Genomic DNA, 24,931 nt, shown 5'->3' with positions numbered 1-24,931 from the left:
ATCTGACTTTCTCCAGTGGGAATTGAAGCCAAGTTCCCACAGCTCTGGTGACACTAAAGCAATTTTTTTTTTCAGGCTTTAGGCCCGCCTGGACAATGACAGCCTCTGACCACAAAAAAAGAGCAGGAGACACACTTATTATACTTTATGAAGCTTTCATCAGAACTTTTATGTTCAGGAACAAATCTTGGAAATTGTTATAATCGACAAAGAACGTCACCTGTGTTTCACAGTCTTGCTTCTTTCAATGTATAAATACAGATAAAAAAAAAAAGTCATTTACTGTCTTAATAGAATAATTCAAATGATCCAAAAAGGTGTCTGTACAAAATATTTATTCCAAATGTACATAAAAACATACTTCTCATAACTTACATCTCAACTTCATTTCTTCCATTAATAGGACTTGGACGTCATTTAATTTCTCCTGCTTTTCTCCTACAATCTATATACAAATATAACAAACAGTCCATGAAAGCTTTGAAATTGATGCAGGATGAATTGTCTCTTTTCAACCACCGGATGGCAGCGCCAGCACTGAGCATCACAATACAGTAGGACACAAACAATGGCATAGACACACACAATTATGCTCACATGCATACTTGTAGAACCCCCACACACACAATGAGGCTCACTGCAAACACACAGAAATAAGTTGGGCAATAAGAGTGTAATGTTGAGGTGTTAAAAAAAAAATAAGCGCACTTTCCTTCATTAAAGCTAAGCTGGACCAAAAGGTTCCGTACCTGTTGCCGCTGTGATTTTTGCTTAAACTGTGAATTCAGTCCAACAACAAGCAGCAAGGCAATTTCTTTCAATTGGCCCATTGATATAAAAATATGAATTCTGCTTAGTAACAAGTACGAGGGGTGGGGCGGGGTATATTGCTTGGTGTTCTTTTTCATGCATGACAGTATGGATACGGCAGTCTCAATAATCCATATTTATAATTTCAATAAAGAAATTTTCTGCCTGCTCAGCTCTGAAATGAAATGAAGAATAATGTTTGAAGAAAGTGTGGCATTGCTGCGAGGGTTTAAATAAGTAGCGCTAAAAATAAATATGACAATAAATAAAGAGGAAGACCAAAGTTGTACGTTTGTGACGGTTTAGCTATTTGTCACAAACAAATTTGTGTTGCATAACTTCATTTTAGCATAGTATGTTTTAACGGAATGACCACCTCCGAAATGTTTTTTTTTTGACAAAAGAAAAAACATTTGTCCAAATAAGTAGCGTCAGTAGACAACAACAAAAATAGTCGCTTATTTTAAGAAATTAATCAAAATAGAATCAAGTGATTTTTCTAAACAAAATGTTTTTTAAAAAAAATGGGGAGAAAAAAGGGTAAATTTTGTGAGAATAAAGTATTTTCTTTTTTAAGAGAAAAATTGTAATCAAAGAAGAATTAAAATGTATTCTTTAGATTTTTTTTAACAATTTTTCAGGGGAAAAAGTTGTAATTTTAGGAGAATCATCTTGTATTTTTGGGAATACTTATACTTAATCTTCGGAGACCATACGAGAGAAAATTCCTACACAGAAAAGGTCGATCAGCGGGCATCAGTTTGTTAACGCACACACACACAAAAAATGTCAACGCAACTACGAGCAAAATTTTGCTAGTGAGAAGAAGTGCATCAAAGATGACAATGACAAAAAAAAAAAAAATCATACAGCTAGCGTAACGACATTGAGCCAGTGGCGGAGAAGGCGCGGTAAGCGCCAGACCAGTGTATGTGCTTGCCACCAGGTGGCGCTGAGTACTTTCTTCATATTGTGTCTTCTTTTTTGTTTTTCATCCATCCGAGCAACTCAACTTACCCCTTTTGTGGGGAAAAAAAAAATGGTTGCTTATGCATCTTCGGAAGAAAAAACTACTGGCTCTCGATACGAGGTAAGTCCAACAAGGAGATGCGATGACGTCCCTCAGGGAGTGTGATCGTGCTTGTAGTAGCCTCGCCTAAGCGCCTCGGAGGCGATGCTCTCGGCAGAGCGTCGCTGGTCTAGGTCCAGCAGGGCCCGCAGCAGGTCGTTGATGTCGGCCTTCAGGCCCTGTCGCTGCATCCAGCTCTTGAGCAGCTCGTAGACTTTGTCGCCGGCCACGCCGCTCTCCGCTTGGCGGATTTGGTTGTCGCTCACGCCGATCATGCGGAAGAACTTGTTGTGGATCGTCAACTCCAGGTACTTATCGAACAGGTCAAAGCTCTTCTTCAGTGACTTCTCAGACTCTGCAATGGATAAAATTGCGTTATTTGGGTCAACTTTCAACTTCAGCGTTTTTATAAAAAAAAAAAAAAAGTAACAATTACAGTAATTGGACTTGTGTAATAATTTATTTTAAATCAATTTTCCTATCTGTCAACCAGTGTCATTTTCCAAGCACAAAGCCAATAAAGGCTTTGCTAACCCAGTTTGAAAATGACCGGCTTACACAACTTGTGAACCGACATGAACTGTTTAACTGAGTGAAAACAAGTCTTAAATTGGCTTCTTCATTCGCTTGCTCGGTCTTTGCCCCCCCCGAGGGCTTGGAAATGACACTTTGCGTGAAGTGGCATTCCGAGAAATGTCAGTGCGGCTTTCTTACCTTGCAGCGGCACCAGGCGGTGCTGCAGAGGATCCTCCTGAGAACAAAGCAGACGCTGTGAGACAGAAGGCTACAAAAAGATACATAAAATAAAAAATAGATATTTTTGTCTTTTTGATGCGCACCATCGCGGAAGCGCTTATCCTGCAGGGGGCGGGGCTCTGCTGGGGGCTGTTCCCAGACGAGGCGGCGGTGGGAAGCGCCGACAGGCTTGTCTGCGATGAGTTGGTGGTGTTGGACAAGCTGTCGCCCAGCCCGCGGTCCTCGTCCTCCGGGGACGGCGAAGCCTTGTTGTTGGTCATGCCAGCCTGCGTCTCCTGCAGCAGCGGACGTGACTCCGGACGGGAATGGTCGCCCTCCAGGCCGTCGTTATGAGTGTTCTGGCACTCCTCCGCCGAGGGGGCGCTCTCGTCCTGACAAGAAAACAAAAATGTTCGATTCGGTCGACAGTTAATCGTCATCAGTCGATTTAAAAAAAAAAAAAAAGGCCACACTGCATTCTATTAAACAATAAAATGTTGAAAATATAGAAATACAGTGTTTAAGACTTACGATGGGAATCTTGATGATTTCACTGGTGTCACAGTGGCTCTTGGCGCCTGTCAAAAGACGGCCTGTTAGTAAAGTGATGCTGTCGTCACGGAAACGCGGCCGGGCCTTGACGTGCACTCACATGTTCCTTCGAAGGAGCAGCGCTTGACGGCGAACCATACGGCCAGCGCGGCGGCCACAATGAAGAAGAAGAGGCAGCTCAGTACGGGAATCCCTGCAATATCATCAAGGATGATTATTGATTAAAGTGATAGGTCGCTGAGGAAAAAAGGAGAGGCCTTACATATATTTGCCGGCGAGGCAGGGGTGGGCGGGGTTTGGCCTGGCGGTGTTTTGGTGGGAGCCGGGTCTCGCTTTCGGCACACGGTGTTGGAAAAATGCGTGCACTTCTTCACCTCTTCCTCACCCGGCTTGCACCTAAACAGTCAATCGATCTATTCAGCAATCGCATCGCTGTGTTTTGATCGGTTGATTGGATTGGTTGGAGACTCACTTGGCGCAACGTTTGCAAACCTCGCAGGCCTGATCCGGAACACAGAAGGTTTCGGCTCGGCACTGACATTTGGTGTCCGACGTGGTGGTGCAGGGCGCCGTCTCTTTCTCGTCTGCACACACACACACACACACACACACACACACACACACACACACACACACACACACACACACACACACACACACACACACACTTGTTCAAAAATCAAAATAACACATGCTTCATCCAACCACAAAGATGTTTTCCCAGCCAGGTGAAAAGAGAACACCAGGTAGTTTGGGTGTGGAAACATTCCGAGTCACGGGCAAAGAGGAGCGATTATCCCTAAAGTGCGAGCTGGTGTAACACGACCCCCCCGCCCCTGCCCCTTTCAAGCAGGACACAAAGATACCACGCCCGGACCGGCCCGGGTAAGGTAAGCCCCCCTCTTGGGACGCTCTCTCATTGAAGAGTGGCAACAAAACCACAAAAGACACGCCCTTTTTCCCCGAGTAACTTCATCACTTGGCATTGTCGCTCAGGCGTCTCGAAGGGGAGTGGAAAAAAGAAAAAGGAAAAATCCAAAGATCCACTTTCCCCAATAATCCAGCGAGTCCACTGGGAAGACTTCCCGCTGAAGATTAGGATTAATGAATTAATTTGGGAATTAGCATCACAATGACATTTAGTTTTTTTGGGAGAGTAGTAGCTGGATATCAAATTGTCCTATCAACAGAAATCTAAAAGTGTAAATTGTAAACTGCTGCATTTTTATCTAATGTTTGTTTGTTTGTTACTTGGAGCTGATTATTCAGCGTGACCTGTCTGTGAGAAGAAAGTTGCTTCTGATTGGTGAGCTTGGGGGGAGTGAGATAAGAGCACTAAAAAAAAATTCAAATCAAACGCTTTATCTTAATCTTGTATCTAAGAAAAACTTTGGCATTTGAACAAGGGTGTGTAGATTTTTCTGGCCACGCCAAGTGTTTACCTTGTCGACAGTGCGTGCAGGGCAGGCATCTGTGCATGCCGTTGGAATGTTCCGTGTAAGTGTGTCCTTCCTCGCAAGGAGCGCACACCCCCTGCTGGTAATCACGCTCGCACTCCTTCTGCACAAACGTCCCTGATGATGACAGAAAAACACCAAACGTAGCCAAGGTCAATCATTTGGAAAGATTTATGATAAGATTGGTTTGGACTGCAACGCAAGCTAGCTTGGATCAAAAAGTCAAAATCGAACATATTTTTGGCTTATTGTATCGGATTCTGTCTTCAATTTTAAGTTAAGTTTTTAGTCAATTAGTTCCACTGAGCCTGTCCAAATTTATTAAAGCCATACTGTTTTTGTATGATGCTTTAGTTCCTGTTTTCTCCCCATTTGACAATTTTTATTGTTTTGTAGTTTTTCACCAACATTTGTGTTCCAATTCTTTCATGTGTTTTTGTATTATTTTATCTAATAGCGGTTTTAAATGGTGCATTTTTTCAGATTTTTTTTACCGAGTATTTTTTTTTTTACCCATTACAATGTATTTACTTTTCCACAAAGGCAAGGACGAGAACACACATACCAGCCTGGCAGTTGAGGCAGCAGAGGCCTTGGTAGTGGTACTGCTGGTTCTCCACGCAGGTCCTATGGCGGCGCAGGAGGGTGCCGTTCCTGAAGTCGTTCTCTGAAGCGGCGGACCACTGGGCGGCGGGGGGCTGCTCGGCCGCTCGGCCCGGCGAGCTCGCGAGGAGGAGGAGCGTCGCCAGCAGCATCTGAGGGGGCGAACCCAGCGAGATAAAAATGAAATAAATAAAACTTTATTTACATAGAACGTGGTTGCACAGACCAGTTCTTTCAGTGGCATCAGATCAAAAGAGCGAGAAGATTTTTCATGGGTCGCCTTCTGTTCGCAATCTGCACGTTGATTAGGAACATCTGACCAGAACATCTGCCGTGGGATTGAAATTAAAGCGTCACTACCCTGCCGCTAGTCGCATTGTCCATCAGGTCATCTGTTTTCGTTATGTGGGACCTGGAGCTAATGGTTGCCAGTCAATCCAAGGTTACATATGGACACCAATGTTTACACCTACGAATGATTAACAGTCTTTAATGAAGCTAATATGAAAGTTTTTGAGATGTGGGATGAAGCTTGGAGAAGCTTCAAGCAAGTACACACCCAGTCGACATCAAACTAGCCAAGAAAATTTATTTTGTGTTGAAAGGCTGTGATTTAAAAAAAAATGTGTCTCTGCACTTCAAAACTGCATTTTGAATTTCTAAAATTGAAATGCTTTTGTTTGAAGGGGACACAGTTAGCTAAAATAATTTCGATTTTCCTTGCCTCATATGCTCGTGACGATTTACGATGGCGTTCAAATTAGTCTTCTATTTGTCTCTGAATGTTCACTTCATTTTTTTGGGGTTTTTAGAACAAAAAAGGAATACAAAAAATCTTCAGGACCCGAACAGCCTCTTGATAGAGTGCCGGTGTTAGCTAAGAGCGGTGCCCGACGTGATAGCACAACTATCTATTCATGCGGTAGATAATGGCCATCTTGTGTAGGTGGGCTTCCCAGAAGAATACTGGGCCGTGCCGCTTTAGCGAGGCCCCCCCCGGGGCACTGGCGTTTTTCTTCGCACGCTTTTCAGCTCGTCAACGTGAGAAGGGCCCATTCACGGGCCAACAACACGCTTTAGTGTCTCGACTTCAAATGTCCCACATTCTTCCAACGCAGATGCTTTGAACCGAGCGACATGCGACACCGACGCAACGCGACACCGCCGGGTTAAAGGAGAGGCTGCGTTGGAGGATTTTGGCTCACACAGCATCACCACACAAAAATACTAAATTTTTATTTAAAACCTATTTAATAGGTCCTTAATGTTATTTAAAACCAAAAAGGAGAACAGAATATATATAATACTTAAAAATCAAAATTTCACTCTCTTTTCTTTTAATTATTTGGGTTCAATTAATCACTGCATCACTAATATATTTAAAAATATATATTTTTGGGTGGTCATATAAATCAAAATTTTACAAACAATAGTATATTTTTTAAATAATTTTCTTAAACTGCTTTTTTTAATTGACGACCTTTACACTGAAAATCAAACCATCACCCAAGCCCTATATTTTAACACATAGCTCAAGTAAAACGATTTTGGGATCAAAGGCAGCACTTGTAAGCTGTAGAGGGGGCCAAGTAAAGATGGAGGCCATGTGCGAAAAGCCAACCACGGGGGAACGAGCGGGACTCCTGGAAGGTCGCCATGCCTTGTTGTTGGGAAGAACTTTTCCCTTCAGTCTCTCATCCCGCGAATCCCCCCCCAACCACTCCATGCCGCCACCTCTTCCCCTCCCCTCCTTCCTCGTCCTCCTGCTCACGTCAGACTTTCCAAAGTGGCTGCGAGCAGTCACAATCAGGCCTTTTACATCTATCCAAACATTGGACGCAGGCAGAAGAGAGAGGAAAGGCGGGCGATGGGGGCGGCCATGTTGTATGGTAGTGGCGCTCTAGCGAGGCTTAAAGCACAGTGGGAGGTGGTGTGGGGGGCTCAAAAACACTTGCTGAAGCTAAGGCTTGCGTGAAAAGATCTGCGAGGAAGCACATGTGTGCTGCGGAAAAAAATCTTGGGAAAAAAGAACTTGAGATCTGCAACGCTACACCAGAGTGCGCCATCGCAGGAAACGGTCAATAATGCAAGACGTAGCGTGGGCGTCCAACAACTGTTTGGTTCACTCAAGCTTGATGGGATAAAAATGTGGCTATGCTAGCAATAAAGTTCTTCAGGATGTTACGGTCACTTGGTGAAGCTAGCCTAAACTCCGCAGCTGGTTAAGGTCACAATGGTGATGTGAAAGTCACCAAAAATGCTCAATCAGCTTTTAATTTGTCGCTCTCCTGTCGAGTCAACCGCAGACTGGCAACGTTAAGAGTTGAAAAGTTCACTGACGTCAATACAGACCGCTGCAAGTAGATTGCGATAACCATGCTAATGTCTAAGCTAGCGTTAAAACATTTGTCATTCTGATTAAGTGAAAGGAGAAAGAAAAGACGTGCAAGGAAAAGTAAACACAACTCATAAACACAACTCCCCATTTGCAACGTCCTCTAAACACAGCTTGTAAGTTGACATGCACATTAGCGCCGTCAAGTTTGATTGCGCTAGCAAAAACAGAGAACACGTGGGCACTTTTGGCTAGCCACATTGTGGCGGCACCAAAGGCGGCGGTGGCAGCAGAGGGGGGGTGACCCTAACCTCGGTTCAGAAACCACAATCCCTTGGAGGAGGTCCAGTCCACTTAGCACAGAGCGCCATTGTGATGACGATGCCGCATGTGTGCGAGTTTCAAGCAATTAAAGTCACAATTAAATGATGGACGCCTCGGAAAAGGTTCGTCCACCGAGGACAGGACATCCGCAGAGCTGCTTATCAATGGGTCATTTCAGCGACTGACTGTACAAACTGGCGGTAAACAAAAGGAAGGAGACATTTATCCAATATTGTCCAGAGGATTTTAGTCAGAGCCCAGCCGTAAGCAGGGACGATGCGTTCCATATTACAGGGCCGCATCATGCGTCTCTTATTAATCGCTAATCATCCAGAAGCTTCAAGTTAGACCACATGTACACGGATTACTTTTAAAAGGTGGAAACTAGTCATGGTTGGTAGAATCGTTTCATCGGTTCTATGATCACGTTCAGAACTCACATTAATTTTCCTCTTTGAAATGAATGGAAATGAGATGAATCCGTTCCAGCCCTTCAAAACAGTAGCACATTTTTGTAAAGTTTTTTTTTTTTCCTGTATTTCTTGTTTGTGTTTAATTGAGATTTGGTTCCAATATTTGAGTTGTATTTTTAGTTTAATGTCTTTGCATTCTTCCTTTTAAACTTCTTTTTGTTTATATTTTTCCATCCACATTTTTTTATCCTAATATTTTATTTGCTCTAGATAATGTATGTATTTTTTATTGACTGTATTTTATGCCTATTTACATACGTCCTATATTATACATATTTTTTTATTGTATTTGTTTAATGTATTTTGTTTTGTCTGATGTATCATCCATCAAGTTTTTGTCAGAAAATTTTCCCTAATATTTATGAGTGTGTTTGCATAGGGGGATAAATCATATTTTAAGCATTACTGTTTTGGCTCTTGTCTTGTGGCATCCCCATTAGTAAATCCCTGACGCCGTCACTTTGCTGACTGGAATGATGATAGCAAACTTTCCTAACGTTTCATCTGCAACTCAAACAGTGGAAAAAGCGTCGCGAGTCTGCGACTGCAGTTTATTCAACTCAGTTATCCTTTGAGGCCTAGCCAAACAGCATTAGCGGCGTGATTTGTTGCTCCAAGCTAAACAACTCCGCTGGCTTCCAAACAGCAGGCAGCTGTGCGGTCAACGTCAACAGCGACTCAACCCAACCACTAATCACCAAACTACGCCCTCTTTACACACCGAGGAGTTCAAACTGGCCGAGAACTTAACGAGTGCCTCGTAAACGATTGTGACAGACGAGCCACTTGCCTCGTCCCGCCATCTCAACGCTCGCCCGTCCTTATCGCCGTCGCCTCACCAGAACCGCGAGCGCGGCAAGCATCCAAACGTCCCCGCGGGCCAAGTGGCGGCCATGTTTAACACGTTACAGCTGTGACTTGACAAGACGACTCAAAGCGGGATTGACGTGCGCGTTGAATGACGACTCGGACCGTAACGAGCGTAACTGCGGTGTGAATCCAAATTGTAACATGTGCTTAATTGCACTTGGCCGCGTCCACCTCATCAAGGCCTACGAAACAACTGTCACTGGAACTCGATTGGCGCCAAAAATCCACCGAGCGAACTCTTTCAATTACGTCGTCATGGTCCACATTTTGGCTTGTATCTTGAAGCGTAGCAGCTTGTGTAAATTGCCCGATTCAAAGCCTAAATGCCGGACACATGGAATTAAACTTTTTTTGGCCTGCAATAAATCGTCCCATCATGAAATTCAGACAATAGCTCCCATGGTCCACACACAATAGTCCGAGTTCCCGAGTCAGAAATGTGGGAGCATTTATTGACTCTCAGGGCTAAACATGGACAACACTCAACGTCTCAGCGGTGACTTGGACTCGGAGTGCATCTCCCGCGGCGACTAGCTAGCGTAAAAAGTGCGGTAAAGTGTTGAAGTATGCATGTTCAGTACAATGGCGTGGAGAAGGAGAGCATGTGTGGGAGCGTGTGAAAAGCAGCGGCCCCCTCCTCTCAGGGAGAACAGGAAGCTGAGACAATACAGGGGCTTCATGCGGCAGTCACCCCCCCCACACCCTCACCCCTCCTTCCAAAACAGCCTGCACATTGCGCGCACACACACACACACACACACACACACACACACACACACACACACACACACACACACACACACACACACACACACACACACACACACATCATATCCTCCGGGTAGGATATTTTTAACCGAGCAATACTTGCAGCCCCGCGACACACATTCTTGAGTTTCCTCAGGAGGTGCGCGCGCACGTGTCGCTTGCAGGTTAGGCGACGTCGGGAAACAATCGACGCTAATTGAACGTCCAGGCTGGCGCGTGACCCCCGCGCTGATGCAAAACATATGAAGCCAGCAAAGGCTGCTGGGAAGTTTGGGAGACTTTCTGTTTTCTTCGCTAGACCCAAAAGGACTGCTGACCAACGTAGGCACACAGTCAGACATGTGCGCGGCCCGGGGGCAAAGGGCGGCGCCTTGTCCAATCTCGATTAGGCCCGAGCGGCCGCTCACAAGACGGCTGGCGGTGTGTCGAGGAGGAGAATGAGAAGAGGGAGGTGGGAGAGGACGCCGCCGCCAACGTGAGGGGCTGACTAATAGATTGAAGAATGCGCACGGAGACTCGGCTTTGCCCTGGCAAATTACATTAGCGCCATCAAAGTGAGCCTTTGTGCCGGCGCGGCTGACGTCACAAAGGCATCGGGGCAACAATGTGACATTTTCCATGAACGAAAATACGATTCTGTTGCAGAAGTATTTTTGTGGAGTTCCAAATACTATGTATACTCAATAAATTCGGTATATTTTCCCAATTATATCAGAGAGGGGAAAAAGGAATGCATGAGATTCAACAGACAGTGAGGCTTGCAAAAGTGTCATTCGTTTGATCATCCTGACAAATGCACGATTAATCGTCAACAACAGACAACAACAGCTTTTATCAACAGCTACTAGCATAACATTGCTTTCTAGACTGCCCAACAAAACAATAGTAGCTCTTCTATATATAGTAACTGTACAAACTTGTGTTGATAATTAACAGTGATCAGTAGATTTCACGAATAAACTCCATGCGTCATGCTGACTAACATCTCAACGGGTCAACTGGTTGCTTCACTTGTTTACATCATCCCGCCTTGCTCTGGAATTTGCGCTGCCGCCGTTGCCCGGGCACACCTGAACAGGTGACGCTTGCTCGAGTGAGTCAGCCCCTCTCTGATTGGCTGAACAGGTCACCTCAGCAACCACCCCACCACTACATTGCATTGAATGAGCACCTGCGCCAGGCGTTGCCGGCCGGTTGCATCATACTACGCGGCGCCGATAAGCTATGCTAGGCTTTGGCCTGAACTTGTCCCAGATGTCCGTCTTGCCCTTTTCTGTACCGTGAGATGGGGGTAGTGGACATGTGGTGGGGAGAGGGGGTGCCTTCATTTCCTGTGTGAAACCACACCCAGGCAGACACAAGAGATAAGCACCAAGTTTACAGTTGCAACTGATGCCCCCTAATATTGTGGCATGCGCGTACAGGAAATGGACGGGACAGCCAAGCACGTAGGCGCGCTATCTGTGTGTATGTGAGTGGGGGGGATTAGCCTGCCGGCAGAATCGCTGTGTGTGGGTGGATCAAGGGTGGGGGTCCTGTTTCCTCGCAGTAACCCCCCCCCCCCCCAGCAACAAGGCCACTTGGCAAGGCCTCTTCCAGAATGTACTGAGGTTTACACAAAAGATAAACAGTGACGTTGCTGCCTGACATGGGGGGGTTGATGTAGGGGGGAAAGTGTCACAGTGTCGCAGACAGTCCACTCGATATAATGTAACTATTAGCGCATGCTAATCTGGACTCAAAAGTTGGGAATCGCAGAGTAACAATGCTTTAGTCGGAACAATGTGAACGATTGTTACAATTGTTTCAAGTCGCCAATTATCGTTTGTTATGTTGTATTCAAATAAAGAAAGAGAAAAATTGCTTGCTCAGGTGAAGTACTAAACACCTTGTATGTTATAATGTGAGGAAAAAACAGTAGTGACTTGTTGTGGCTTGTCATCTGTTGTTTCAAATGTCACAATTTTTTATGCTTACAGTTGAGGTTAACCGTCACTCAGTCAGCCGTCACAAACTACGGGTGACATTTAAATGTTAAAATCAGGCATTTGTAGCTTGCTACAGTTAGCGTTGGTTGCTAAGACAAAAATTCCTCATGGTCGCAACTTGGTTAGTTTGTGATGAGTCGGGATTTGTTATATCAGTCATCCATGTCCTGGTTCGCTATTTTGTTTTATGTCAACAGGTTGTCATTGTGCATTGTTAAATCCTTGTTCCTTACCTCAATATACATTCATCTTATGTAAAGATATTTTTTGTTCTTGTTGATTCTTTTTGTTCTTGCAACTAGCGTATCCGTTCATTACATTGGACTTCCCTTGTTGGCAACCACCAGCTACCAGTTGTTGCGTTAAAATTTGCTTTAGGTCCATCGGGTGTCACGTTTACTTTTATGAGAATTCCTGGTCGTACGACGTTTTTATCTTGCAGCGTGCCACAATCAGGTATTTAGTTGACAATTTGAACAAAACTTCACATCCCAGCTCTGGTTTTTCACTGTACCCCTTTCAAACAGACGTGAAATTTGCAGGTTGACCTCAGTCATCCATTTTGTATGATGGAGAACAGGAATACAGACTATGGAAAACATTTCTTAAATATAATCTTCAATAATCTATCTGTGCTTGGGACATATAATGACTAGCACAAAAATTCCAATGCTCTTGTTGCATTAGAGGGCAGAAGGTACACCATCCACCTGTTGCCATTCATACAAGTCATGGCGTCCTGCCAGTATGGAGAACAGCGTTGTGTTCTGTCAAACAAACCCAGATTTTGTACTGAAAATTCGAATTTGTGACCACACTGAGATGAATGATCATTATTCCAGTCTTTATAATGTTTTGGGGTGACATTTTTGTTTGCTAGTGTGGCGTCAAACACCGCGCATTTAACGCTCTACAAGCTAAATGGCTAACGCGAGGAGACAGACGACACTTAATATTGTCCTAAATATTCTGGGAAATACTGCCGCTGTCCTAACTTGACCTTTCACCCCCACCCCGTAGTTAATTTGGAATACTTACCATTAGAACACAAACATAGATTGTACAGCATTTCAAGCGTTTCTACTTACGCAGAATTTCCCGACAGCTGGCCCGGTGTTCATGTCAGAAACCTCCGTAAGACCTCAGCGTGAAAAGGATCTTGAATGAAACACGTCGCGATAAAAAAAAAAAAAAATAGCGAACAAGCTAATCCGTCAGCCGACTTCTCTCATGAGTATAACGCGTGAGCGGCTGTCTTTCAAACGTCTCGACTGAGAGCCAGACTCAGTTGCAGTGATTCTTGCTTCTGGCTCGTCTGAATACCGTGACGTCAGTCCATCTTCAACCAATCACTGCAAGTTAGTATTGAATATTTATATTGCGCACAGCCAATCAGTGTAAGGGATCCTAAACATTAACTTGGTAGCAAGTCAGAGGTCAAGCTCACTTTTAAGTAGCCAATCACGGTGAAGGTAATTGAGGTCAAAGATTTTAGCTATTAAACATGTTCACACAATAAAATTCCCCAAATAAACTTTTACATACATCATACATTGTTTTCATAACGCCTTGTGCAAAGGAATGCATTTCTTCCACTCATTAAAAAAAAAAAAAACTATTCGCAACTGCTATAATAAATAACAAAATTGGGATTACATAAAATAATAAATAATCTGTGTCGCCATCTTTCTTATCTTATTGTCTGTAGCTTTGAGGGGGGAAAAAGTTGCACAAAAAGACATGGAGAAATAACTGAGGTTTCCTGCTTGGAATTAACTTTAATTTGCTAAGCATTATAAAACAAATTGTAACAAAGAGGATGTTATTTAATACAATAATAATATAATATTATTATCAAATATAATAAAAAGCATTATGATACAAATAAGAGGCAGATCTGTCCAAGCCCCGAGTGGGAAACAGAGCGGTTGAGTTTTTGAAAGGGTAAAGTCAATGATAAAAAGTCACGCTTTTTGATGCAAAAATACGGATTTTAAACAAAGACGTCGAGAGTGGAATGTGTGCGCTGCATTCAATGGAATGGTGTGTTTGTTCAACATCAAAAGACATAAACATCCTGTCCAACATGTCTCCGCCCAATGTTAATCTAATCGCATGGCATCTAAAGTGCTTGTCTCTGAGAGTGTGGATATACAAAGTGTCCAATTGGCATTTTTCCACAATATCCAAAATGAGATCAAGATAAATCATTTTCAAAACATTTAACACCATTAATGTGACCTCTGACCCATGGGATTACACAGTGGTATTGCATATCTCCTATATTTTGTGTTTTTAAAATATGTTTTTTTTTTATTATTATTATTACTACTGCATGGTATTCTGAACTGTTTAAAATTCTCCAGGTGAAGAAAAACAGCTCCAGATCATGATAGTCCCACCAGTGTGCTAGTGTGTATGTTCCCAGGAAATGTGAACAAATGCAATTAAAGTGAAGAATGCAGGGGTCAATTTACAAATATAAATAAACGTGGCGTCCCAGAGTAGTGTGAAGGAAGCAATTACAGCTATTTTGCGTCGCCAGAGAAGATGAAACCGCATGATGTCCGTTTTGATAGCTCGTGATCGCAGGCGCAACACTACAAAGGGTACAAAATAGGATTTTGATGCACACGTTTTTAATATCCCTATCAATGTTCTTCATGAAAGGTAGACAAGTGCAGTTTTCCTTCCCCGTTTTCAACATTCTCTTCATACAGAAACTGGTAAAACAGAAGTTCTGAACTCTATCTGCTACAAAGCAGCGGAGGGAATAACGGAAAGCTGTCCATACTGGCCATGCTAGCTTAGAAAAAGATGAAGCTGAAACACTGTCGAGGAAGGCGCATGTATATGTTATGTGAGTAAGTGTGTGTCTTGGGAGCACATCCTGTGCTCTCCTTCAGGAGGTCAAGCAGCGAGGACGTGCTGGAAAACAGGAAGTGCGCTTCGGATTGTTGGCCAGCTCATCCTGAGCTCTACGACACTTCATGGAGAAAAGATGCAATCATTGACTAGCAGCACTGACCTTGAGTTTGCAACTCGTGTGTGTGTGTGTTTTGTGTGTCGAGGAAAACTTGTATGACCACGTGTGAGTGTGTTAAGTGAGTGTGTAGTGTGTACATTTTATGTGTGTGTGTGTGTTAGGTGAGTGTGTCTGAGTGTGCATGTTTGTGTATGTATTTGCATTATGTGTGTGTTACTGGGTAGCAGATCTGTGTGTGTGCATGTGTGTGTTGGCGGCAATACACAGCTTGACCTGCTGACCGGCGGCGGAAAAGGCCGACAAAAATAAAAGGAAGAGACACCTTCCTGCGTGACGTCCGCCGGGTATTGTTTTAGCCAGCTCTGTTTAGGAAGGTTTGAGGCGGGAGGAAGCAAAGAAAAAAAAAAAAGAACAAACTTCAAGTTCGCAGGTGCAAAAAAAAATAACAGTGATGTTGACACAAGGTAGCTGGTTTTGTCGTTTATGTCATCCAGTAATGTTGGCAAGAGCACACGTGAGGGAGGGCACATATTTGTCTTATCGTACAACGGAGGCCTAGCACTGAAAAGGGCCTTGACTGATACATAGCTGAGGAAATAATTTATAAATATATTTTAGACTATCAAATAAAATGCTGGGAGCTACACAGATTTCATTTGACATCTTGTAGCGTTGTATTTTTTCTCAGATTTGCATCTTCAGCTAATTTTGTTAGCATTAAGTAGTTATTAAGCGAGCCTCTTGTTTATTTAGGATCGACAAAATTCACTGTTAAGTATTTTTTTTCCGTTTAGCACGTGGTTAGCGCCGTCTTGTCGTCGCGTCACGGAACCCACCGAGGCATTAGGAGGATTTGCGAAGGATTTTGGGGGGTCTAGAAGCTGGCGAGACTGCTGGCGGGAGCTTCTGGAAAGTCTTCTTGCGTACTCAGCAGCTCTTTGCACCCCAGCCGGCGGTTGGAACCGGCGGAGGTGGGAAAGGAGCCCCCTCCACCCAGTTAGCTTGTTGAGTCTGGTTGAACATTAACGTAGAGGATTAGCACGCCGCGCAGGAATGCGGGCTTTTGTCTGAGCTCAGGTGATGTCATCGGTGTGCTGAGTCACATGACCTGGCATGGTGAAATGTGGAGGAGGAGGAGAAGGAGGGATGAAGAGTAGGAAGAGGACGGGGTGAAGGTCAGGGCACCACCTTTTTGAAACCCAACTTTGAAGGCCCTAAAAAGAAACTCCAAGTGTCATTTGATAATTTAAACCCGATTGGGCTGAAACTGTGCAACTAATTGTGAACGGGAGCAGACGATTAAAATAGACACGGAGGGCGGCAGGAGAAATCCAAACACTTTGGTCTTGGAAGAATTCAGACGACTGCTGATGTTCGCTGTCTGATTCCAGACGGCAGCAGACGGACAAGCGCGCCAGCCGCAAGAGTGCGCTAATCCAAAGCATACCACAACGCCACAACGCACACACACTAAAGAAATGAAGAATGTTTTGGTTCATTCTGATCAATTTGCAGACAAGCAACACATTTTAGCTACTGTCATCATTTCAGCACTTTTTTGAAAAGCCGAACTAAAAAACTTGAATTTAGAACCCTAACTTGGATGCCTATTTGACGCTTGTTCGAAACCATAATCTTTGACTGAACCCCCAATCCTGACTTGAAACCGTCATTTTAAAATCCTAACCGTCGTGCAACCTTAATTTGAACACCTAACGCAAATTTGAAACCTTACCCCTGATCTAAACCCCTATACACTAAACTTAATTAGCACAATAGCTCCACACCATTAGCCTGGGAATGGGAGCGTCGCCATGGCAACAAGTTAAGGCCCAGTTGTCCCAAAGCAAAACAAGTTTGCCGCTTGCTTTTTTTTGTGTAGCTTTTAGTTCTCATGAGGCGCACATGACTTGCATTTAGCGCCCTCCCCTCTCTCAAACACACACACACGCACGCACACACACACACACTTCCTGTTTGTCCCAGCCGGAATGCTGAAGCGATCCAAGTGTGTGTGTGGGGGGGCATTTTTTTTCTCAGGGGGGTTCTAGGGACATTGGTCTCAATCACACTTTACCCAGTGAAGCGAATAAAGCAGATTAATATTTACCCAGCATGCCTTACTACTTATTGAACAGTGGTTGGGTGTGTGTCTGCATGGGGTGTGTGTGTGTCTGAGAAAGAGAGTTCATAGAAATTGTGTGAGGCCAAGCGCAAAGGACACAAAACGTCACGGTGAGAAGGGAGGCCCACAGCACCCTCTGTTGGTGTCCCATTGACAATGCACTCTTATGGGTCACTTCATTAGGGACACCATCCAATCAGTTATACTGCAATTTATAGCCGATGTGATTAGTGTAAGATGGCTCCTAAACCATCTGCTAATTAGCGTAGCTTGATATCTTAACGAAAGGTGAGAATCTGCAAGAGAGGCCGACACAGAGTTGGACACAAAGCCAGTTTATTTTGTTGGGAGCGATTGGACCAAGTCGTGGTCCAAGGTAACTACTCTTCCGAGGGTGCCACACAAAAAAATCTTCCTCATGCCAACTTTTTTTAAGCAGGTGTAGTAGCATGAAGTCTCCAACATTTTGCGTTTGTTATTACCTCCACTTTTCGCACATTTAAAGACACGACGCAAAAGCAAGAAAATGACAACATGACGTCACACTTAAAGTTCGGCGCGCCCACAGGAAGAGGAACAGGAAGTCGTCTCTCCAAGATAGACGCTTGTGGTCTGTTCCCCCCCGACAACCCAAACCTCACCTTGACGTTTGTTCCTGTCTGAAACAAGCTTCCGTATTATTCCGGGAAGTCCCTGCTAGCGTCCTCAGCGTTCATGCAGTTGTCCGGGATTTCAATCTGCAGTCCTCGCTGAGTTTAGGGAACCCCTCATATCGTTGCAGTTGGGCGACTGTACCCGGCCGATCTCCTCCAGAGCGCTGGCCAGGGAGTCCAGGTCGGCTGAGTCCTGATGCTGCGCCTCCCACAGGCTCAGGATTATGGACGCTGGACTTTCGTGGTGGGCGAAGTAGCCCAAGTTCCTGCGGGGCGAGAAAAAAATGGTCAACATCTTGAAAAGTTCCCTACAGAGGGGGAAACATCGTGAGGCACAACTCAATCAATCACTAAACATGAAAAGAGGTAGAAAATGAATGACTAAGTCTGTCAGACTGTTTTTCTCCACACTGCCACTAAGGGGCAGTGTTTCATCACGCTTCAATCTGGGACGTTCCCCCCCACCTCTTGGTGTTCTTCCTTGTCCCTCCCAGTGACCATCTGCAAATATTTGCTGCAATAATTGCATAAATCAGCTTAACGAACACAAGAGACCTCCAGACTCCTATTTTTCCAGATTTCCCACTTCAGAGGTCATCGGGAATCATCAAGCGTTCACATTGGTAACGAGCAATTGGGTCGAGGTCCCAGACCTTCTCGATCGGAATCTGCCATGCCAACCGGAACGATGTCTCGCCTGCTGTCCCGCACGCCTCCGCATCTATAATGAAATCAGCAGCGTGGGCGCGACGAGAGGCTTTGGTGGCTGATGGCAGATTAGTCCCGACCGACCAGGTTGCATGTACGTATGCTACACGTTTGGAATTCTGCTTTTACCGCCACGTGGGAGTCCATTCAGAATTTAAATGGGAGCTTTCCCACCTGTCCACGTGTAGCTTTTGGGCTAAGAGGCGCCAGTCCTTGCCCTTGGCGTTGGTCCCGTCAAACGTGGCGCTGATCCTCTGGCGGATGGAGAGTGGGATCTTGAAAGCCCGTGATCCCGCCTGGGAGGTGATGGAACAGCCAGACTCACAAGGGAACGGGACTGGTACCTTTGGGTTCTGGCAGGGGAGGGGGGGGGAACCCAACACTACTATCAGCAATTGAAGATGTTGAGCCTCCTTGACAGTGACTTGCAACATCATCGACGAAATGAGCAACAATTGTTTAGTCTCACCTCAGGCTGCACTGTGGTGTAGATCTGCAGGATTTGCTCTTCACCTTGAACCTGACGCACGCTGATCTTACACGAGAGAGGAGATGAGGAGAAAGAGGACGAGGAGGCGCTGTTACGCTCCAGGGAGAAGGCACACTGCAGGGGGCGCTGTTTGCCCCACCACACCTGACAGAAGGAGAACTCCTGTGGAGATGTTACAGAAGAAAGGGAGGATAAAGGAACCTTACACAATCGAAATCAACAATTACAAATAATCAACAAAGTATTAGGAATTTACCTGACAGGTGGTGAAAGGCTTGATGTTCCACAGCATCTGTGGAATGTCCTGGATGTTCACCTGCAGGCTGAGCGCGTTCCCGCGGAATGACAAGACTTTGGGCTCCTCCAGTAGGCGCCCGCCTCGGACGCGTTCGCCCGCCGCCACCTCCTGGGGGCGCCAGAGGGAGCATGTGTCAATAAAAAACGACAACAATTCAAAATGATCCGCAAAAAAAGGTAGGGCAACACTAAAGTTACCTGGAAAGCGTGCGGCGTGTCGTCCACGCAGTAGACCCTGAGGATGAAGCCCATCGGGTTGGCGCTGTCCGGGCTTCCGAAGGCCGCCAGTCGCAGGCGCTTGGCGGCGTCCGGCCGTAACGGCTCGCCCACCAGGGCGTAGCGGCCGGGTCGCTCTAGCAAAATGTGGCAGCGCTGCGCCTCCAGCAGGCAGTAGCAAGAAGTGCAATCCTCCTGCACGCACATCACTTCCTGTCGGGAGAAACAAAGCGTGTCAAACTGTCGCCACTCTGATTTTGAGGACGGTAACTTCTGTGAACACCTACGGGGAGCGATAATGGAAAAACAGGATTGACTATCATATTATGGGCAAAAGTTGAGCTGTGCATAAATTAAAACCTTTCAGGTTTTATTGGGTCACTAATTATTAAACACAGCGGAGGCATAATGAAGGCGCTCCTTACCTGCCGGTCTCGAATTAATCCACTAATTCAAAAATGTGAAGTAAAAAGTCAACGGCACTCTCTGTTGCTCCACTTGTCAATTAGTTATGATAAAGTGAAAATAATCCACAAAAGAAAAAGGCAAGCTTGGTTGTCATGACTATTCATGCAAACTGCTCATTGCAAAATAGAAATTAGCGTGACAATTGGAAATAATCCAATTAGGGGAAAAAAAAAAATCCAATCTTGTGAGCAATGTTGGTCTCATATGATTTATGTGATCGCATTTCTCAGCAGTTATTTCCGATAAATCCACACAATGAAAAAAAAAAACTCTGTTGGAAAAAGAATCTTTCGGAGTCTTTTCTAGAATGTACACTAATGATAAATCTACATATATTTCAGTCACCGAGGCGCCGGATAAAATGTGCAGCGGGGGAAGCGACTCTGATGGCGCTTTAATGGGCGACGGGGACTTCCAGTCGAGTTAGGATTTCTAATTCCCAGAAACTTTTGGTTACATCAGACATCTTTCTCGTTATCTCACAGCGGTCAGACGACGACGACGACGGTGCCGCCGTCTTTTGCGCATGTATGTATCTATTTTTCCGCCTCAAAGGTGCCCGCACAGCCCCTCCCCCACCGTCCCTCCCTGCATGAGGCCTCCGCTGCTTTTGATGAGGTCACCACACCATTAAATGAGCGTTATGGATTTGCCGTAGTGATGGATAGAAGGTGTTGATGTAGAAGGTAGAAGGTAGGGAGGGTGTTGATAATGTTAGACGTGGAGAAGGAAGGTGTTGGGATTACATTTTTATTTTTGTACCCAAGACGCGAATAATTAAGTGGTGGGATATAATAAAAGAGAGCCCGATTGGCCTAATTTTACTTATTGGAAAAAAAAAATACCTGACACTTTTTATGTCAGTTTTACATGATTAGCATTCTTAAAAAATTAAATTATAACAAATGATTTGTGGTCAGATCACGCAACCATAACGGTGTAACCAACAAAACAGTGATTTAGTTTTAGTCGGAACTTTTAAAAGCAGATACTGATCAACTTTGGAGAAGGTATATTGGGAATAAAGTGAACTTAGATATAAATTTGATTTGAAAAGTCCTAAAAAGTCTTGACTTGACAACTTGGAAACTAATCAAATGGTTTTATAGCAAGTTAGTGGTGCAGCACAAAATAAGGACGCAAACAAATTACATTGAAATATTCGGTTTGAAACAAACTAAAATCTAAAAGGATAAAATATTGGAAATTTCACTTAGTGCACTCAACCAGACCTTTATAGTCAATAAATCAATTTCAGTGCAGCATTGTGGAAGTAAAACTAGAGAGTTTAACTCCGCTTCCAAGAAGTAACTTTGCATTTAGTGATGAATAAAAACTCCGAACCCAGATGGGGGAGGTCGGACAACTGACCTCCCATTTGCGATCCGTCGTCTGCCTCTTGAGTCGAGTGATCCAGCGGTCGGCGGCCTTCTCAGCGCAATGCGCCATAGTCAGGACCACGGGGCAGGAAAGCTCCAGCCCCGGCGGGCCGTACGTGACGGCTGGACTCAGAAAAATCTCCGATCCTTCGCCCAACGCCGAGCTGTGAGCGTACAAGTTGCAACGTTCTTTTTCTGACACAAAGACGATAAACAGTGTGGACCAATAATGGCGTCGGAATGTCATTAGTCTTCCTGTCAATTGAATTCGATCCTTTTCGACTCAATAAGGGCGTGTCACGCGACAGCAGGCGCCTGTCACTCGTGACGAAAATATACGAGGCTCTCGAGCATGTGAAAGTGAGCCGGGAAGTCTCATTCCGCCGACAAGAAAAGAAAGGAAATCCCATTTCGCCGTCTGGCCGGACTTTCCCCGCCTTTGGGCTGATAGCGGTTGATTGACAGCTCGGTGCTGCGACTCGGGCAGCTTCCTTAAGCGGCAAACTGCACGCGTCTTATCACACCGCTGCACAGTGCCGCGCAGCGCAGAAGTAGCACAGATGAGCGGCGAGCTGAGGCTCAGCGGCGCTTGAATCCAGAGGCGCTTACAGTCATCTCTGGGTCAACTATAACCTTCAAACCAGCCCGAGGTGACAACTGGTCTGGATGTAGTGTATAACAGAAACCAACCACGAAATAACACAAGAAATCATCCACAACAATAAACCGCCGAGTCACTCATTTAAAACTACGCTGCTAGCTAGCCAACTAGCTAGCTATCAAGCCAACTAGCTAGCTATCTATCCAACTAGCTAGCCAACTCGCTACAAGTCTACTCACCTGCTGTCCTCCTGGTTGACAATGACCGTTGTTTCCCATGTAGTGTCGTGAGCGATCCCCCCGACTGGCACCAGCAAACTCACACCTGAGGATGGCGGCCACGTCATTAGCATCATCAACGGGTAGCGCGCTAACAATACATTCTTACTGTGTTAAAGCTAAAAGCTACTCAGCTCGCTGTAATTCAGTCTAGTGTGCATGCTATACTATCTTATATATATTTTTTTTATTTGCAATTATTTGATTTCTATGAAGCTATTCACGCCGTTCATGGTGTTTGTGTGCTTTTAGGGATGGTGGAGGCCGACCGAAGTGATTGCGAGAAGGCCAAAGCTGTCGGCCTTCATCTGCAAAGTGAATGAAAAATGAATGTTCTTTCTGGATGGATGACATTTTCTCATTCTTGCTGTGGGCCAATAACGACAAGGTCAAACATTGCCGAAATGCCCGCCTCGCTCGCTAAGCGTTCGCGTGATTTTTTTTTCATCTTTTTGTTTTTGCCTGGGGGAAGGAAAGAAGGAGCAAAGAGGTAGAAGGAGAAGGACGAGGAAGGAAGGACAGGAGGAGAAAAGAAGGAGGAAAGGTGAAAATAGATAGAAAAAGGGACCAAAAAAAAGTAGAAATGGAAAGATGGGAAGGACAAAAAAAAGGAGGAAAGATGGAAATAAGCAAGAGGAAAGGAGTGCACCTGTGTTTGGCACCAGCAGATGTCCCCCCGCGTGGCCCAACACTGCCGTGGCTTTGTGGCGCGGCCTGACGGCGGGCGCCGCCACCCGCTGGGGACCAAAGTGGTTCCTTTCTCCTCGGCCCAGCGTCGCACCCACCACGACGCCCCGGTAGTCTGGGGACAGACCCCTCGGGAACGTCTGAGGGTGGAAGTCTGGACCTTCTGTGATCCCTACACACATAAAAGTAGTGATTATAAGGCGTAACTTCTTTAAGCAAATATGTGGCTCACCTTTGACCTTGAGATCGGGCAGGGGGTTCAAGAGCTCCTTATCCATGGCGTCGTGAAAGCACATGGGACTGGTGTACGCGCGAGACACGCTTAGGTCGGGCTGGAGTGACGAGCGGATCAGCAGAGGGTTGCCTGTGGAGAGCCGCTGGAGAATTCATTCCCTATCCATTTTATTGCAGGAAGTAACGACTACTAAGTTATTCATTTAGATAAACCAAAAAGCGGCAACAGCGTAATGACAACTAAGACTGAAGAAAATAATTGAGTGAAGTGAGAACCCGTCACAAACGTGACCTGTAATGTCAACCTTGTAAAACAAATTTACATTAAGCATCACACAACACACGTACGATAAAACATTAAATCGCAAGGATGAATTATTCATACGAGAACGCATACATGATTCATACGCACAATATACAGCACGCACACACACTTCATGTTAAGTGGAGTGTAAAATTAAATATTGTATGTATTTACATTTGCATATGTATATTTTTTTATGTTTACATAGATGTGGCGGCGGTGTCACCTTGCCGCGACGTCTTGAAGTTGAACGACTGGAAACCTCCAGCCAGGGCGGATGAGTCGATGACGTCCACGCCGTAGTCGCTGCGGCTGCGTCGGTACACGGTGACGCCCACGATCAGCAGCGCCACCGTCGCCACGCCGGCCGCTAGGCCTGAGTATAGCGCCACGTCTCCCCCGCCGCCCCCACCAACGCCGCCGCCGCCACCAACGCCGCCGCCGACTCCGCTCTCCACCACACCTCAAAACAGCAATATTTACAAACAACCTTCAAACTATGAAAAAATGAATATGACAAAAGCGTATCTTGTCTCGAGCAGAAACGAGGACCGAGGACCAAGTACCGAGCACTCGCAACGCGTTGCTGGCTTGTTACGCGATGATAACAAGATCCAAGAGGGACATTTGGAGAAATCCTCTCAGCAGGATACAGCGTAAAATGGGAAAAATAAAGAAAGCTGATTAACATTTTTTTTTTTTTTTTCCACTGGCAGGTTAATTGAGGGCTTGCAAAGTTTGGAAAAAACTAACAAAGCCGAGGACAAAGTATGACGGAATCACAACAAAGACTCTTAAGCTCATTTACACCTAAAGTCACTGGAACTTTTTGCTCTTGGGACTTGTATTATGTCTGGTCAAAGAATGTTATTTCCACCCATAGTTTCAGGAACTTTTCGTTCTGAAATTTAGAGCAATCAGATCTGTTCAGTAGACACAACGTAAAAAGCTTCCCGGAACCTCAAAAAGCTACTTGGAAAAGGCATTCCACGGAAAGCTCAAGGATTTTTTTTTAAATGAGTTCTTTGAATTGATATTTCTTGGAATTTATTTGTCAAGTGCTTCTTTTTGGCGACTGCAAGCTCTTTACAGAAATAAACACCAGCAACTCATGGTACCTCGACCTCTTGAAAGTGCTACTTGAGGGGAAGAACAAAATAAGCTCACCTTGTGGTTTGGCGTCACGCAGCAATTTTCCATCTGCAAACAAATCATTTGAAGACGAATTTGATTTTAGCCTCAGTCTTCCGTTATATATAGGAATATTTATAAATATATGTTTTGCATATTTAGTACGTCTCACTTTGTGTGCAGAGGTCTCCGGTGCAGTTATCAGTGGCAAGCGCCACGCCGTCACACAAGCGTCCGCCGTGCTTGGGTTCAGGCGCCGTGCACTCGCGGCTCCGCCTCCTCTCGCAGTCGCCGCTGCACGTCGACCATTCGGTCCACATGCCCCAGCCCCCGTCCACTGCTCAGGCCGGATCACAACAACAATGTGAGCGTTTATGCTAGGTCGATGTC

The 24,931-nt window shown here is 45.2% G+C and overlaps 2 protein-coding genes and 1 long non-coding RNA gene across 5 annotated transcripts in view; 1 reads left to right on the top strand and 2 right to left on the bottom strand.

Annotated features, from left to right (window-relative positions):
• Positions 1-318: 318 nt before the first annotated feature.
• On the bottom strand, positions 319-13,289 carry tnfrsfa (tumor necrosis factor receptor superfamily, member a). The gene is made up of 10 exons (XM_049737874.2): positions 13,073-13,289; positions 5,189-5,378; positions 4,609-4,740; positions 3,639-3,750; positions 3,429-3,562; positions 3,267-3,359; positions 3,146-3,192; positions 2,719-3,006; positions 2,594-2,630; positions 319-2,234 (listed from the first exon to the last, which is right to left on the bottom strand). The coding sequence occupies exons 1-10, from the start codon at positions 13,103-13,105 to the stop codon at positions 1,933-1,935; spliced, it is 1,368 nt and encodes a 455-aa protein (XP_049593831.1). The 5' UTR covers positions 13,106-13,289; the 3' UTR covers positions 319-1,932.
• A 4,125-nt stretch (positions 13,290-17,414) lies between these two features.
• The window catches only part of LOC125980035 (netrin receptor UNC5D), a 71,387-nt gene continuing 63,870 nt past the window's right edge, over positions 17,415-24,931 (bottom strand). For all 3 annotated transcript variants that reach the window (XM_049738999.1, XM_049738998.1, XM_049739001.2), the window contains 11 exons: positions 24,714-24,878; positions 24,578-24,610; positions 23,637-23,873; positions 22,835-23,236; positions 22,147-22,231; positions 21,299-21,470; positions 19,442-19,672; positions 19,203-19,352; positions 18,926-19,108; positions 18,631-18,809; positions 17,415-18,014 (listed from right to left, as the gene is read on the bottom strand). In XM_049738999.1, the coding sequence (XP_049594956.1) occupies positions 17,828-18,014; positions 18,631-18,809; positions 18,926-19,108; positions 19,203-19,352; positions 19,442-19,672; positions 21,299-21,470; positions 22,147-22,231; positions 22,835-23,236; positions 23,637-23,873; positions 24,578-24,610; positions 24,714-24,878 (2,024 nt within the window). In that variant the 3' untranslated portion in view covers positions 17,415-17,827. The remainder of the gene's footprint in view (positions 18,015-18,630; positions 18,810-18,925; positions 19,109-19,202; positions 19,353-19,441; positions 19,673-21,298; positions 21,471-22,146; positions 22,232-22,834; positions 23,237-23,636; positions 23,874-24,577; positions 24,611-24,713; positions 24,879-24,931) is intronic.
• Positions 19,330-24,533, top strand: LOC125980169 (uncharacterized). Its single transcript, XR_007485542.1, has 2 exons — positions 19,330-19,420; positions 23,619-24,533. It is a non-coding gene; the product is annotated as an uncharacterized lncRNA (long non-coding RNA).

This window comes from Syngnathus scovelli, chromosome 13 (genome assembly GCF_024217435.2).
Source record: "Syngnathus scovelli strain Florida chromosome 13, RoL_Ssco_1.2, whole genome shotgun sequence".
Classification (NCBI taxonomy): Eukaryota; Metazoa; Chordata; class Actinopteri; order Syngnathiformes; family Syngnathidae; genus Syngnathus; species Syngnathus scovelli.
The sequence above is the reverse complement of the archived record's forward strand: the minus strand, read 5'-3'. Positions and strand labels throughout refer to the sequence as shown.

Coding starts and splice junctions, on each gene's coding strand:
- tnfrsfa (XM_049737874.2), bottom strand. CDS start 13,105: ATGAACACCGGGCCAGCTGTCGGGAAATTCTGC. Junction 3,007..3,145: donor AAATCATCAAGATTCCCATC/GTAAGTCTTAAA, acceptor TTTTCTTGTCAG/GACGAGAGCGCCCCCTCGGC. Junction 2,631..2,718: donor GGATAAGCGCTTCCGCGATG/GTGCGCATCAAA, acceptor CTTTGTTCTCAG/GAGGATCCTCTGCAGCACCG.